This window comes from Capsicum annuum, chromosome 2, assembly GCF_002878395.1.
Source record: "Capsicum annuum cultivar UCD-10X-F1 chromosome 2, UCD10Xv1.1, whole genome shotgun sequence".
Taxonomy (NCBI): domain Eukaryota; kingdom Viridiplantae; phylum Streptophyta; class Magnoliopsida; order Solanales; family Solanaceae; genus Capsicum; species Capsicum annuum.
Genome location: NC_061112.1, coordinates 142414392 through 142431121, shown reverse-complemented (window position 1 = coordinate 142431121; position 16730 = coordinate 142414392). Strand labels below are relative to the sequence as shown.

Sequence of the window (16730 nt, the reverse complement as noted above, 5' to 3'; positions counted from 1 at the left end):
GCTTACAGGAAACTTTATTCTATGTTGATTTGCCAAAGGACAAATACTACATTGTTCCTGAATATTATCTCCTGAGAATGTGTTGGAAAGAGTTGAGATATGCTTCATCACTCTTAAGGAGGGATGACCAAGCCTGTGATGCCATAATTTTGCATCATCTTCTATTCTTTTAGCTGAAGCTACTGTTACATTTAGATTTTCTTTCAATATGTACAAACCATATTTTTCTCTACTAATCCCCATTACATTGCCAGTATAAAGACCCTAAAATACACAGAAATAAGGGAAAAAAGAAACTGAACAACAGAGATCCTTGGTTAGCTTGCCAACTGAGAGAAGATTAAACTTAAACTCTGGTACATGCAACACATCATGTAGTTTTTTACCTCATAGGATGTTCACACTACCAGTTTTTTCAATGTCACACCTACCTCCGGTTGAAACTTGCACTTTACTACTGCATTTAGCTGCTAAGCCTTTAAGATCACTTAAGAGTTCCCTACAGGGTGTAATGTGATTTGTAGCCCCTGAGTCTACAATCCACTCATAAGTTTGGGACAATAATGAGGCCATACCTTCCATGTTAGAATAACATCCCGAACTTGAAGGATGATCACCTTTTTTCACCTGCTACAAGTATAATTTTTCTGTGAACTGATAAATTCCTGTATCATGCCCTTTGGAGTATACCATACGAGCTTCAGCTTCTTCATTTTCTAAGCTCTTAACATGAAGTCCACCTGAGCCTTGACCTCTCACAAGTGCTTGTGAACTATTTCCTGTAATAGATGAATTTGCCTTTGCCTTGAATTCTCCATGTTGATTAAGCTTTTTTTTGCTCTTAAAGTCAGGTGGATATCCAACTCTCCTATAGCAATCAATAGACAAATTTCCCTTATACCCACAGTACATGCAAGTTTCCCCTTACTTATCTCCGGTTGCAGATTTTTTGTACCTGAAATTGTTTCCTCGGCTTGCCAGCATCATTAGTGAATTTTTGTTGATATCCACCACTCCTAAAGCTCTTTGACTCTCCTATTGAACAGTCATAGCATAAACCTCATTTATTGACATTACTGGCTTCCTTAAAAGAATATTACTTCGAATATTGCTATAGCTTTCATTCATCCCCATCAGAAACTGCATCAAACGTTGGGATCTCAAATGCTCCACATAGGATATAGATTCTGCATAAGTACATGAAGGCAAAGGAACTGTTACATCAATTTCATCCCAAAGATCCTTCATTTTCGAGTAGTAAGCAGTTACAGCATCGGTCCCTTGATGCATTGTTGCTATTTCAGTCCAGAGATGATAAATCCTAGTCAAATTTGTTCGATCGAATCATTCCTTGAAATCTAACCAAATTGCTTTAGCACTGGATGCATACACAGTGCCGGGAATCAAGTCGGGTGCAACTGTACTTCCAATCCATGACAACACAGTCGCGTTACATTTTTCCAATTGTTCCGCCAAATCTCCTCTGTAATTGCTCTTAACACACGTTCCATCAACAAAACCAAGTTTTCTTTTTCCCCTTAGGGCTAATTTCATCGATCTGCTCTACAGTGCATAATTCTCAGGCCCCGTGAGCTTGATTGGGACAATAACCAGCCCTGGAGAATCAGAAGGTTGAAGATAAAGAGGGTGATTATGATCCAAAACTGTTATCGCGTTTTTCGACATGATTTCTTTCTTCTCCGACTTACAAATTGTAACTCCTTCCCGTGATTTCTGCTGCAATTGCACGCCACGAGATCGCTAGCTCTGATACCATGTTAAATTTTGTGAATTTTAATGGAGTGCAGACTAATCTGCCATTAGCGTTTCTTAGCTGTAACTGCACAAGCTTGAAGAAGAATCTAGAAGAAGGAAGATATTTTTATTTTCTCTATCTGAAATGAGAGTACTACAACTTCTATTTATAAAGCATGCAAACACTGTGAGTGCTACTTCTTTCACTTGTGACAGCTTATATGACAGCTGTCACTTCAGACTCTAACTAACCACATTCTCCTTTTTTCTAACAAGCTTCAGCACTCTATCAACTGTCACTTTACATTTTAACAATTAATACCTCACACAAGACATAAAATAAAATAATTCTTCATTTTATCCCGAAACTATTAATCCTTATGCCTCACACCAAACCATCCCCATACTTTTCACTTTCCCTTTCATAATTGTTGGGATATTTTATTCTTGATAGTACGTTTTGAAGTTAAATCCAAAAAATTTGAGTTTTTTGAATTTACAATTATATATGTATGTGTAAAAAAAATTGAAGTTTTATGAGTAAAATCCTTTTAAAGTAAAAATCAACAAGCTGGATTGAGCTAATTCTGAACTTAAAACACATGTGAATCAAAATTTGAATAGGTTGCACGTCCAAACTCCTAGCTTTGTTCCCCATCGGTCATTAGTCACTGCATAGTTTTCAACGGAAATATATAATTGTCCATAAGTACTTATATAATACTATTGAATTTGAGTATTCAATTTTTACTTTTAATTATCAACTGAAATGGTCAAAGGACATTAAACTTTAGACTAATACCGTCTTTAGACCATTTAACTAATCAAAAATAAATAAATAATGTGAAATATGAACTTTACTTCACGTATTATTTTGCTTCCTCTAAATGTTGCTGACACTGAATTCGTGCAAATGCTCCAATTTCGGAGAGAGATAAATGAAAGAGACTAAATTTTCTATGTTCACAATTGCTTAAATGTAAAAAGAGTACTCTTGCACTTAGAAGAGAGGCATTGATTACCACATCTTCTTCTAGTATTAGTCATTGGTTTGAAAATGATTAAAATAAAAGAACACATTTTCCTTTGTTTGGTTGAAGGGATTAATCCAATCCATATCCCACCATTTTCCCCTTAGTCCCGGGATAACTAATTCCGGTATTAGTTATCCCGGGATAACCATTTTCAAACCAAATGACACCTAACTTCTAATAGGAATGAGCTGTAGAATGCACCGCCCAAATCATTTGTTGATTTTCACCCTCATTTAAGGCATCAATCATTATTCATTTTAGAGAATCCAGGTTTTTGTACGAAACAATATGGTATAGATTATAGAGTTCTTTTTGCTAGTGATTGCTTTACTTTTAATTTGAATTTTTTTGGTGTAAATTTAAATTTAATCGAATTTCAATGTGGGTATTCGATATCTAATGGACATCAAAAATAAATAAAAGGAAAGGACATGTAACGTTCATGCAGTCCATTACTCAAATGCAAAATTACGAAGTTGTACATAATCCATTGTTCAGTGATGTGGCTTTTCTAAAGACTGAATTGCTTGAGTTAGTTGAAGGTGCAAAGTCTTTTCTTTTGATTTGAGACGAATTCATGTATTTATTGAATGTGCTTTTGATGGAGAACAGGGAAAAACTTTACCTTATTCAAGATTACCAGAAAGAAGAAGAATAAGCATTACCTCTATTCAAGGAAGAAGCGCTCTCTTTGCTTGTTTATTTTTCTTGGTCTTCAGGTCTCTGTAAATGGTTCGTTGTCTATTTAATTATATTTTTTTAATTTGATTCCAGAATAAAATTAGAGATTCTGACTCCTTCTTGAAAGTTTTTGGTGGTGCGACTATCACCAATAAGTTGCTTCGAATCAACATCAAAAAATAAATAAACTGTAAAAGTAATTGAGTCAACGCCTATTTGTTGTGAATCTACCAAAGTTGTTTGAATTGTAAGAGGTTGTTGAATTACTGTATGCAGAGGACAAATAAAAAGTGATATTGGTAATTTGGTGTAGATTATATTGCAATGAAATTGAATCTCCTTAAAGAGAGCAAAATACTTATGCCTCAACTTTAATTTTATTTATTCTATTTTCGTTCATTTTGTTTTTTAACTATATGGTGTATTACACAAATAGTAGTATCAAACAATAGATGCACCAAATGAACAATTATTGTTACTGAATTACTTCATCCCGTCCAAAATAAACAAATTTCTAGTACTTTTCTATTATTATCGTCCAAATGAATGAATCTTTTAAAGTCAAATGGTGAATTAATTTTATTTTTTTTCAAAATTATCCTTTATTTAATGGATTTGTCTACTTTCTCTAGTTTTAAGAAAAAAATTGGAAAGAGGTAAAAAAATATAATATCGACAAATTATCTTTTGATTATTTCATTAACTATTTTTTTTTTTAAAGATTATGTCATACCCCAAAGTTCATTTATTTTGAAAAAAAATATACTACTCCACCTGTTTCAAAAAGAATTACTTAGTTTGCCAGTTTCAAAAAGAATTACTTAAAGTTCGTTTGGATAGAATTAAAATCTGATCAAATCAGCTTTTGGTCTCTTTTTTTTTAGCCTTTTTAGGTGTTTGTTTAAATTAAAAAGTGATTAGAAAAATTTAAAACTGATTAAAAACGGTAAAAAAAATGAGAAGCTGGTTACCCCAACTTTTTACCTTTCAGATTAAAATTCTTTTAAATTTGATCAAAATATGTATCTTTTTACCCTTATATTTTCCACCAATTCCAACAATACCCTGAACTTTTAGCCCTTAAATATATAGTTTTTCTTTTTTTTTTTCTCTTGTTTGCTTCTCTCTATCTCTTTCCTTCAATTTTCTCTTCATCTTTCTCCTTTGTTTTTAGAGAATCCATCATTATATCGGAGGTTTTCATTTTAACATAACCAAATTATTACGAGCTTGCAATATAACAATATAATACCATTTTTATATAAAAAAATGTCCTAAGTTTTTTATTTTTTAACATTTAAAAATTTAAAAGTAAATTATATTTATAAATTAACCTCAACTAATCACTTTACGCTAAAAGTGTATTTAAATAGAAATATTTTTGAATTATTAGAATTTAAAATGATAAATAATTCACCGTACTTATGTTGTTAACAACTTTAAGAATATTTAAATCATTTTGACAACAAAAAAGTGTTTAACATCACTTATTAACCCAACACATCAATTACTTTTTTTAAGTTTCAACACTTCTATCCAAACATTTATCTACTTAATTTATAAGCACTTATTTTAAGCTTTTAATAGCTTAAGCTAAAAAATTATTTTTTTAATCCTATTCAAACGGGCTCTTAGTTTAATTTAGCATGAAGTTTAAGAAAATAAAGAAGATTATTAAATCTTATGGTCTTAAATTACAGATATGTAAAATGTACCAAAATGTATTTCAATCTTATGGTCTTAAATATATCACGTGAAAAGTTAAAATTAAAAAATTGCTAAAAAAAAAGAGATCATTCTTTTTTAAATGGATTAAAAAAGAAAGTAGGTTACTCCCTCCGTTTTGTTTTAGTTGACCCTCTTTCTAAAAATATTTGTTTCAATTTAATTGTCACTTTTGATGAAATCATGAGTATTTTGTTATGTTCTTCCAATACTACCCTCAATATTAAATGACTAAACGAAGTTTATATTTTTAAAGTATAATTAATAAGAGTAATTTGGTAAAATAAATTTCTAATAAATATTTTTTTAAGCAGAGTGTCAAGTCAAAAACCATCTTTGACTATTTTGAAACCGGGGAATATTTTTTTTAAAACCAAGGGAGTGCTGTCATTTATCGGGCACCAAAGCGCTATTTATTAATACTGTATGTATGTAAAATTTTGCACAAGTTACAAGTTATGAAATTCACAACCACCATAGACTTTCTTATCGCCACTCCCATACAAAAGTTCATCTCTAGATTCTTCAATCTGAGCCTCACTCAAAAAGATTAATTAAAAAGAAAAAGAAGAAGAAGAAGAAAGAAATTGTGAATTAGATGATACAATTTTCCCTCGTATATATCTTTTCTGTTATTTTTTTTCCTTTCAACAAACAAATGGGATCCTACATCCTAATTATCTTTAAAAGAATCATTTCTCCTCACAAAAATTCAAAGAGAACTTGAATGAATAAAATTTATTCAAAAATCTTCATCTTGAACAAACTGGTTCTTCAGCAATAGTTTCCAACAATGGTTTCTTTGACCTACACATTGACAACCTGTTCTTGAACTCTTCACTTGAAAACTCTTCTATATCATCCAAATTCAACTTTGGCAAACTTGATTTTTCACTTTCCACAGTAGAGGACTCAGCATATTCAGGCAAGATTCTCAAACTTCCAATTGCCACCCTTCTGGAAACCGAGTTGGCTGTTAATAACAACGCGCCCATATCACCTGCTGACACATAAGAATTCAACTTCTTCATTGGAAACATGACATATACATTTCCCATTTCAAGATCTTCATCAGCATTCAGTGCAGAAAATCTCCTTCCTATATGAAGTGACCTTGTGTTAACAAGAAAGAAATTTGGAGTTTCTAGCATAAGCTCTGCTGCTTTGATTGGTTGATAATAATGACTTATTTCACCACTTGGGAATATGACTTTTATGCCTCTTGATTGCTTGTTGCTGCCTAGTGGTCCTGATAAGGTGCAAGAAATATAGTTGCCCATATTAACAAAACAAGATTTGAGCTTTCCGTGTATCGGAGAAAGTAATTTTCACTTTCTTGGATTTGATTGTTGAGAATGAGGAATGGGGTAGGCATATATATAAATGAAGGGAATGTTGGTAGAGGAAAATAGGGAAATAAAAAGTACTAAAAAATAATGGAAATAGTATAGGATGAGTAGAGGACAGTTGTACTATAAAGAAAAGGAACACATGACAGTTGACATCCGCGTCTAATGATAATTGAGTATAACACACACACATGTGTACTGGAAGTTGAAAGGAAAGTACGTTTATCTAGTTGGTCACTATGATTGAGGTTGAGGGTTTTTATCATATTTCTTTCTTCTTTTTCTGTTAAATGCGTGTCGAGGCCACCATATGTGGTCTTACTTTACGTATCGTTAATACTAAATTCTGGTGTCACAGTACAATAATTTTTTTAGTGGTTTTGGACGTGTACAAAAAAGGTCTTTATCGATTACCATTTAACATAGTGCATCACACGGTATATTGATATGAAAAGGGAGGACTTTAGAGTCTTTGACTAGGATGAGTTTAGGTTCCGCTTAGTAAAGGTAAGTTTTTAGTAGAGGGGTTCATTGAATTTATGTTGTTCGAAAAATTATATTGTGTATATTATGTGTGGAATCTCAACTTAGCTTCTTTGTGTGTTTAATTAGTTTTTGTTTTATTAAGATCTCGGGATAAAAATCTTAACTTTGTCACTGTCCGTTCTTTTGAATATATGTGCAGTTTATGAGAATTTAGAACTCGATTTCCTCCACAAAATTGGACCAATAACATGGCCAGTGGGTTTGATGGTTGGAAGTAAATATCAGTTGGGTCATGACAAGAGCATTGTCTCCCAAACTCTAGTACAAGGTTAGGAGAGTTAGTTAGAACTCAACATAATCTAAAGAAAACTGGGAGAAACTAATTTGTTGTAAGTGAAGTCCGTGCTGTCCAAAATTCTACTAAGTTGAATTACAAATATTCATCATGATATGATAGCTCTTTTTTTTTTTTGTCTAACAGTAAGAAATTCATTACAGATTGAACTAATTAATTCAAATCCATATCGCGTAAGATTCATTTAAAATGGAGTTCTTCCTTACCATTAATCTTTTTTTTTTTTTTTTCAATATTTAAATTCAAAACTTCCATGTAATTAGAGATTTGAAACATCTCACCACGATTCCTAATAAAAAAGCTACCCAATGCAATAGGTTTTCACATGAAATTCGAAAAAGGTTAAATTACAAAAATCTACAATACGCAGACTCACCCTACATATCTACAAGAAGTTGTTTTGACGACCCCTAATGGTATCTCAATAGTCAATATATTTATTAATAATACAAGTACCAAGGTGGCGGTGCAATATATGCTAACCTTTACTCAAGCTTAAAGGTAAAGAATTGGATCCCACCTTTCTGGTTCATAAAGTTGAATTTGGTTTCGAAATTTCAATTATGAGTACTCCTATGTTTGTTTATTTATATATTCATAACACATATACATTGAACAACCAATTTCCTAGAAAGAATAACTCCGAGAATCGTGACGGGATGGTAGCCGCGTCACGAGATAATATGCACAACCCTCACTATCAAACTGCATTAGTATTATTCTCTTCTTTTACCCCTCATTAAAATTAAAAAGTACTTTCTCGTCCCATTTTACTTGTCCCATAAGTACATCTAAGTCCCATTTTACTCGTCCCTTGTTCTAAGTCAAAACACAAAATCTTCTTTCCCACTCCAATTTTTAGTAGTAATACAAATGTTAATAATGTGCAGGTCAAAGCATATTTAATACAAAAAGATAACACAAAGTCGACCAAGAAAAAAGTTCATATATTATAGTAACACAAAGTCAACTAGGGAATTATTAATCTCATTTAAGATTCATGAACCAGAAGCATGGATGAGAAGTTTTCTTCACTGACTTTTTCAAAATAATGGTGTATCAAAGCATATGTATCACTAGCAAATTCATTTACTTGGGGCTTCTGCTTTTATTACACGGGGGGCAACCTCTTTTCCTTGATAATAAAGAGACTTCTTCTAGGATTTCTATGACAGTAGCAAATGATGGCCTTGTCGAAGGAACTGTACATGTGCAGTCCTCTATTAACCTGCACAAAATAACAATATGTTGTCAACATAAGCGGCAGAGACAGGAATTGAAGTTTATGGGTTCAGGATTTGAGTCATGAATTACTTAGAAGGTGTTAACTAGCTAACGCGTATTCTCTGTTAAAAAAGGAGAAAGAAATGAATGAGCTAATTAAAGAACATGGATGCTTAGACCAAATAGAATAGACGATATTATAAAGAAAGATTGCAAGACAGTGACCAAGACGAATTACAGTTTAAGAACTACTTGCAAACAAAGTTAGCTCATTGCAAGACAATGCGTTAGGGCATTAACAGAGCGATTCACTTAGCTTGTCGATCAATTGCAGTTGGCATAAAGAAACATGTAACGGAGAAGTTAAAAGTAAAGCAGCAAGATTGTGTGTATTGACTTACTGAAGAATTCTACTTGGGTATCGACCTGTATACAGCTTTTTCTCCAAATCTACAGACTTGATAGATGTGGGCTCAGAACTCCTGTCGGTTATTTGCCTTCCTTCCAGCATCTGCAGCATGACAAAAGGCAGTAAGAAAAGAGAAGAGGATCATTTTCATATGCTGATACACATATGATAGGAGAACTCCTTGAATCTACCTGGTAAAAGATGAGGCCAAATGAATGAATATCTTTGCTAATGTCATGACATAAATGGTTGATTAAGTTACATCCGCTGTTTAATTGACCTGAAAAAGAAAGAGATTGATTATAAGCTGAAGTATGTGACCCAAAATAAATGAACAAACAAATAAGCAAGAACCAAAAGGTCTACGTACAACCGTCTTGATTTGCATATATCTGATTATCCAATACTTGAACCCAATATTCACCAATCTTTATGTGGCCACCTTCATCTAGTAACAAGTTCCTGGACCAAATCAACGAAAGACTTCAGTAAAGATGCTAATAGCTCAGGAGGACATATTCTATATTGGTTAACTACGTTATTTAGAAATTGCTTCATAAACTAAAACAAATTAGTTTCAATTTAAGCATAAATTACTTTACTGACTTGTCACACAGAACAGCATAGTAAGTGGGTTAAAATGCTTTTATAGGCCAGTAACAATTTGACATTACTACATCAATATATTAAACACAAATTGAGCAGATGCCTACTTGCACCATTCATTCAAATGACCAATGTGGAAGTTAAAATCTTGACATCCAATTGCATGTTGGCTCTAGTGTTGCATTGACATGCCTAAATGATCTGAGTTATGAAGTAATAAGCCAGTTAAATGTTCAAGAAACTAAGAAACTTGAGTCAGCTTAGCTACACAATGCAGAGATGTAAATGACCTGCTGCTTGACAATACTGTTACAATTCCAAATTACAGAAGACAATAAATAAATAAGAAATTGCAGCGAGATGTTAATAAGGACAAACCGAATAGACATACTTCAGATGCAAGTTATTGTGAACAATAGGCAAGGGCTTGTGACGATGGAGGTAATTCATTCCCCTGTGTTCAATGTGGGCATCAATGTGGTTTGTTCATCACATTATAAAAAGAAATCAACTTAAACAGGAAATAATGAAATGTTGTACCTAGCTATGTCAAGCGCATAGCGTAGTGCAGTTGTGGGGTCAAGACGCTTTCCCAAAATATCTTGCAAGTTTCCCTAAAATACAAGGAAAACAGAATAACAAGTATATCATGTTTAGGGACTATCATTAACCATTTTAGCAGATCACTTAAAGAACTTGGCTGAAATTTTTTGAAGATCAATTTTTAAACTTGATAGAGTCATAAGTTCCGTAAAAGTTAGAACTCAGGCATAGGTGATAGTGCTTTGGCAAGTAGTATCTATTAATAGTACAGCATAGTCAAGGTTACAAAATGCAATGATTATTGAGGTGCTTTCCAACAAAAAAAATCTGAACTGTATGTCAATGTTATTGATGGATTCAAACAACATACTTTTGGCAAATACTCTGTGATCAAGATCATTTCGTCACCATGAACAATTGATCCAAGAAACTGTAAAATATTTGGATGTCGGAGTTCCCTCAATAAAGTATTAACCTTAGCTGAAAACACCCTGCGGCAAGTATATTGAAAAAGTTTAAGGAAGAAATAATCCAGAAAGGCTTTTTAAATCATTAAAGTAATAACATATAAATTGAATGCCTTTTGATTACTGTTTTGACCACCCATGTTCCACGCCATTTGACCTTCTCAGACTCCCCAAATAAGCCCTGTAAAAATAACAAAAGACAAAGTTCCTTGAAAATTAAAAGTACTAAGTAAAATAAACAGCCCTTCTTCTGATAGAATTCTCATTTCGAAATGCTTGAAACATGTTTTCCCACAAGCTGTATATACATTCTTTTGAGGAGGTTTCCTAAAAGATACTCAGCACCGTGACATCCAAACCTTTGGATTTCCATATTAATACCTGCTCAATCATTGACGAGTGCTGCAAGTTCAGTTCGGATATATCAATATTCTCTTCAATTGAATCCTCTTCATGCCGAACAGTCTGCATGTCATAGAATTCAACTCATCATATCGAAGGACAGTTTCTTACTCAGACCGATTAGCAAAAACAACAAAGGAGTAAATAACCAGAGTTTCATGAGTAAATTTTGCACTAGTAGGCTTGTAACTTTTATGAGTGAAAACTTATAGCATTTGGCTCAACAGGTGCTTGTGTCCTTGTATTTGGAAGTACTCTCAAGTATACTCCCAATGTCGTTCTCCTCTATGCATCTACTTTCAACTTAAACCATGAGCACTTACCAAAGGATGATCATTGTTGGAATCCTTGCCACCACAGACCTCAAGGATCCTGCATATGTCACGGTGCCCGTACAATTTTGCATCTGTTAAGGGCTTAGCATCCAATTGAAAGGAAAATAATGGTTGGTTAATTCCTCATCATATCAAGCAATTGAAAAGCATATACTTTCGAAAACTCGGTTTAGGTTCTATGCATTCTAGCACAAAAAAACATATGCATACAATCAAGTCACTTGTGAGGTAATTACAATTTTATCTACTTCCTCCGTTTAATCCGCTAGCCTGATTTTAACTTGGCACGGAACATAAGAAACTAAAGAAAACTTTTGAATTTTGAGGAGTTAAATTTAAAGATAGGCGTAATGCACCGAAATGTCATTTAATCTTGCAGTCGTAAACACAAGATGTAGAAAGTTAGAACTAAAGAGTTGCCAAAATAGTAAAGAGAGTTCTTTCTGCAACAAACTAAAAAGTAAAGTAACACAAACAATTTGAAACGCAGGAAGTATATGATAAACATCAATTAATACTCCCTCCATCTATTTTTACTTAACCAGTATTGTTGTATTGACCTGGCACATCCCAAACCTATATAAATGTGGTTACTATATCAAGAAAGACGATGAGAGAAGGGTAATCTATGAAAGTACTCACAGTCCGGCGCCACCTATCTTTGAGATTAACGTCAGCCTTATAAGCCAAAAGAAGCTCAACAATAGAGGCATGTCCTTCACTGGCAGCAAGATGTAGAGCAGTTCTTTTATCATAGTCCTGCACATTTGGTGAAATGCCTTGCCTCAACATCTGGTTTAGACCAACTCTGTCACCCCTTGACGCGAAACTCAAGAAAGTCCCTATAACCTGCATGTCAAAATCCCCATCTTTATGCCTCATCAATAATGGACTCTCCATTGATCTCAGTTTCAAAACTGAGTGATGAAATTTAACATAATAAAGACATATAGATGTTTCTTGTTGTCGTCGAAGAATGGTTTTGGGTTTTCACGAAGTTTATTAGTTGTTATCAACTTATGGTATATTCTTTGGACCCCACGCTTCTGTCATGATTCCTTAATCCAAGATTTACTGGTCGTTTGGTACGTCGTCGCATAGGATAAGTAGAGATGAAAAGTAAGGACACTCAGGTGGAGTAAAGCTTTCGCTATTTGTGAAGTTCGGAAAGCGTCGGACCACAAAAATATAGGCTTAACTTGCTTCATATGTGTGAGATATGCATGGAATATTTTATCTCATCCCTTCATATGATATGGTAATCAATTAATATGTCCTCCTCCTCCTCCCTCCCTACTTAAAAAATGTAACATGGTTTAAGTTTTGTGCAGGACAGGATCACTTATAACTTAATAAGGTAATCATGTATAAATATTTGTAATAAATATTATTAATAAATATGTGAAAATAGTACGTCCTCCCGTCCCAAAAATAAGTGTCATCTTAGCAAAATTACATCCATTAAAAATATTTGAATATAAGGGTATAGTTGAAAAAATATACTAATTTGTCTTGAATTCCTGAGGTGACACTTATTTTATGACAAATTTTTTACTAAAGTGATACTTATTTTGAGCTGAGGGGAGCAACTAACATTATATCACAAAGTTATATCTACATATATTGTACACTATTAAATCTTCTTGCACCCAAGAGTGTGACTCAAGTCGTTAATGCAGTGGGATGAAATCACTAGCGATCAGAGAAAAAAAAGAAGTTAGTATTTGACCTATGCGCCTTTACCTAAGTCTTGATTGGCAGAATTACTCCCTATATGCGGTGGGGACTGGGGGTAACAAGTACTAGGTGGAACGGGTTTTAGCATAACTGCAGAGACCAATTCTAAGTTTTGTCTCTCGATTGTTGTTAAAGGTTCTTCTTCAATGCAATTCTAAGTTATTGCCAGTCCCCCTCAACGGGAACTTGAACTTGAAAGCTGAAATGATGAAACATCCAATGCAGGGCATTATATCTGAAGAAAAGTTGGATTCATTCAACCTTCCATTCTATTACACATCTCAAATGGAATTGGAAACACTGATAAAGACACGTGGATGTTTTTGACATTGCGTTGAAAAATTTGACTCACATCCAGCTATATATATATATGAGGATAAATATCGAACAGATGCCAGCTACTTTGTGTTTCTCAAGCGTAAACTGGAACATCTAAACTCATCATGTGCCTCAAAACGCTGTTATTGTGCACCTGTTTGCAGGGGTGAATCAAAGATATAGAGCAGGTGGGATCAGAAAGAGTGTGATCTTGGTATGTGTGTGAATTTTAATTCTTCTTTTCTGCGTATAAATAAATAGTTCGAGCGAAGAACAATGAGTTCAGTTGAACTCACAGAATCTGCCTTTGCTTCTCTGTATAATGTCAATATCTGTAGAATTAAAAATTTTATATAATAATTCCAACTTTTCTGGAATTAATAACAGAAAACTGATACACTGCCAGAGGATGCTCATTACCAAGCTGAGTATGTAATGTTCGGAGAAACTTGTGATAAAAAAGGACAAAGAAACCAGATGTTGACTTGATTTCTACCAACAGAACGAAAGATCTGTTAATCAAATGACGACTAATTAAAATTCCTGCAAATTTTGGGTTCGTATAATCCTAAAGTTAAATCAAGGAGGATTTAGATATACTCATTCGTCCCAAAAAAAAAAATGCTACAGGTTCTAGACTTCGTAAATACATCATAGAGACTTCAAGAGCAGCAGCGACCTCCAGACATCCTGTAACTCATTTCAATCAACTTAGCTAGACAACTACGAGGAGAGGGGAAGAAAACCAATGCTTAGTGTAGACTAACTTATAAGAAATTAAAAGCCGTTTGCGCATCTCCAGTCTCTCTGCCATTTAATAAGCTATCTATCCAAATAGAAAATACAAAACAAAAAACAGAAACAAGAAACTGCAACCAAATAATCAACTAGCTGACTCCTTTGCTATCTTCTCAGCCTTAGCAATGACTTCATCTATACCCCCAACCAAGTAAAATGATTGCTCCGATAGGTCATCATATTTCCCATCCAAGACACTCTGCTCAGAATGAATTGAAGTTTAAAGATATATACAGAAAGAATTTCTTGAAAATGAAGACAACAGCAGATGTTTAAATTTCACCAGAAGAATGTAGATACACATGTGAGTAGTGACTAAGTAAGGAAGTAGCTCTTGGTTACCTGAAAACTTTGGATGCTCTCTTTCAACTCCACATACTTTCCGGGGGCACCAGTAAATACTTCTGCAACGTGGAAAGGCTGACTCAAGAACCTCTGAATCTTACGGGCACGAGCAACAGTTAATTTGTCATCTTCACTCAGTTCATCCATTCCCAGAATGGCAATAATATCCTGGAGATTCTTGTAGTTCTGGAGAACCTTTTGTACACCTCGTGCAGTGTTGTAGTGATCTTCACCTAGAATAAGAGGAGAAAGCATACGGGATGTGGAATCTAAAGGATCCACAGCAGGATAAATACCAAGCTCAGAAATCTGCATAGGGATAAGAAGAATATTGTAAAATAAAATAGTGTGGAAAGTGTTTTTATGAAACATAATTGCCAATATAAGAAACTAACCTGCCGAGACAACACAGTTGTAGCATCGAGGTGAGCAAAGGTGGTAGCAGGTGCTGGATCAGTCAAGTCATCAGCAGGCACATAGATAGCTTGAACTGATGTGATTGACCCCTTCTTGGTTGTAGTAATCCTCTCTTGAAGCCCTCCAAGATCTGTCGCTAAAGTTGGCTGGTAACCGACTGCAGAGGGAATACGACCAAGGAGGGCGGACACCTCAGAGTTGGCCTAGAGCAGTCCCAGAGGAAAGAATGAGAAATCATTTTACGAAAGTTTAAGCAATTGAAAAATTAAAAAATGTAATTAAAGTATTTCAAAAGATAGCTCACTTGAGTGAAGCGAAAAATATTATCAATGAAAAGGAGCACATCTTGCCCTTCAGCATCGCGGAAGTGTTCGGCAACTGTCAGCCCAGTGAGCCCAACACGAGCACGAGCACCAGGAGGTTCATTCATTTGACCATATACCAAAGCACATTTGCTTTCACCCTGTGGATAAGAGTACATGCAAAATCAGCCAATTGCAAGAAATGTCTGCCCTATGTATAGAAAAGCAAATGTCATCTACAGAGACCTGCTTATCACCAAGCTTAATAACACCACTCTCAATCATTTCTCTGTACAAATCATTACCCTCCCGAGTACGTTCACCAACACCAGCAAACACTGAGAAACCACCTGAAGACGAGAAGTGGATATAAAATTAAATTAACTTAAAAGAAAGAGAATACATGAAAATTCTTTTTATTCCTAGTGCAACTAATAACAAACCATGGGCCTTCGCGACGTTGTTAATAAGCTCCATAATAAGCACCGTCTTCCCAACACCTGCACCACCAAAAAGCCCAATCTTTCCACCTCTTTGATACGGAGCAAGAAGATCTACCACCTGTCATCAAAAGCAGCTAAATCATATTACCAGAGACAGTAGACAACAACATAATTTATGCATTCGGAATGATTTGTTTATTGTCTTCCAACAACATTTAGTAAAACTTGCACATGCTAATCAAATTTTCATTTAGTAAAACTTGCACATGCTAATCAAATTTTACACTTGAAGCTGTAAGATTTGCGATGTGTTTAGCTCCTAATATACAGATAAGTATCACGTACCTTGATTCCAGTCACAAGGATCTGTTGCTCTGTTGCTTGCTCAACAAAAGCCGGAGCTTCACGGTGAATTGGGAGATAATGTTCCGTTTCTGCAGATCCACAGCATCTCAATAAAGCAAATAATAAAAAAGTAAAGGCTCGTCCAAATCAAGATTAAAAATGAAACTGGAAAAACAAAGCTACATATCACATGATTAGTGCCATTAACAAGAAAACAAGTGATTTAGCTAATGAGTAGATTCTTACTTAGATCACCCCTTTCATCAATGGGCTCTCCAATGACATTTATAATACGACCAAGTGTAGCCCTGCCAACAGGCACCTGCCATTTCAAAACCAATATATGAATTCTGAAATCAAATAAACGCGCAGTGGAAAAGAAAGAGATGCCTTTTTAAAAGTGAATTACAGACCTATAAGTATCACAAAAAGACCACATTTTTCTGGTTTACTAATTTTGATTTTGTGCATTTTGAAAAATTCCCAAGTCACATCCATGTCACACGGGTACCTCAAGGAAGATTAAGGATCCGATGTAAGTAATGTAGCCCCATTACGTCTTTATATTTTGGACTTATTAGTAAAAATCCTGGCTCTACCACTGAATGTAGCATGTAAATAGAATACAATGTCAAGCTCTTGGTAAAAATCCTG

General features: G+C 34.3%; 2 protein-coding genes across 2 annotated transcripts; both read right to left on the bottom strand.

Moving 5' to 3' along the window:
• Positions 1 to 5789: 5789 nt before the first annotated feature.
• LOC107860095 lies at positions 5790 to 6898 on the bottom strand. The gene has a single exon (XM_016705333.2). It carries the CDS (start codon positions 6473 to 6475, stop codon positions 5948 to 5950), a length of 528 nt encoding a protein of 175 aa, XP_016560819.1. The 5' UTR covers positions 6476 to 6898; the 3' UTR covers positions 5790 to 5947.
• A 1437-nt stretch (positions 6899 to 8335) lies between these two features.
• LOC107860094 (ATP synthase subunit beta, mitochondrial) lies at positions 8336 to 16398 on the bottom strand (the record flags this gene model as incomplete). The annotated part of the gene is given in 18 exon segments (XM_047407302.1): positions 8336 to 8613; positions 9011 to 9120; positions 9210 to 9298; positions 9389 to 9480; positions 10016 to 10078; positions 10165 to 10238; positions 10538 to 10658; positions 10748 to 10815; positions 11016 to 11099; positions 11360 to 11452; positions 12014 to 12220; positions 14567 to 14878; positions 14965 to 15189; positions 15291 to 15449; positions 15535 to 15638; positions 15732 to 15849; positions 16077 to 16165; positions 16323 to 16398. Coding segments are annotated over 18 exon segments (2223 nt in total), but the record flags the coding sequence as incomplete, so codon positions are not given.
• Between the last annotated feature and the right edge of the window lie 332 nt (positions 16399 to 16730).

Coding starts and splice junctions, on each gene's coding strand:
- LOC107860095 (XM_016705333.2), bottom strand. CDS start 6,475: ATGGGCAACTATATTTCTTGCACCTTATCAGGACCACTAGGCAGCAAC.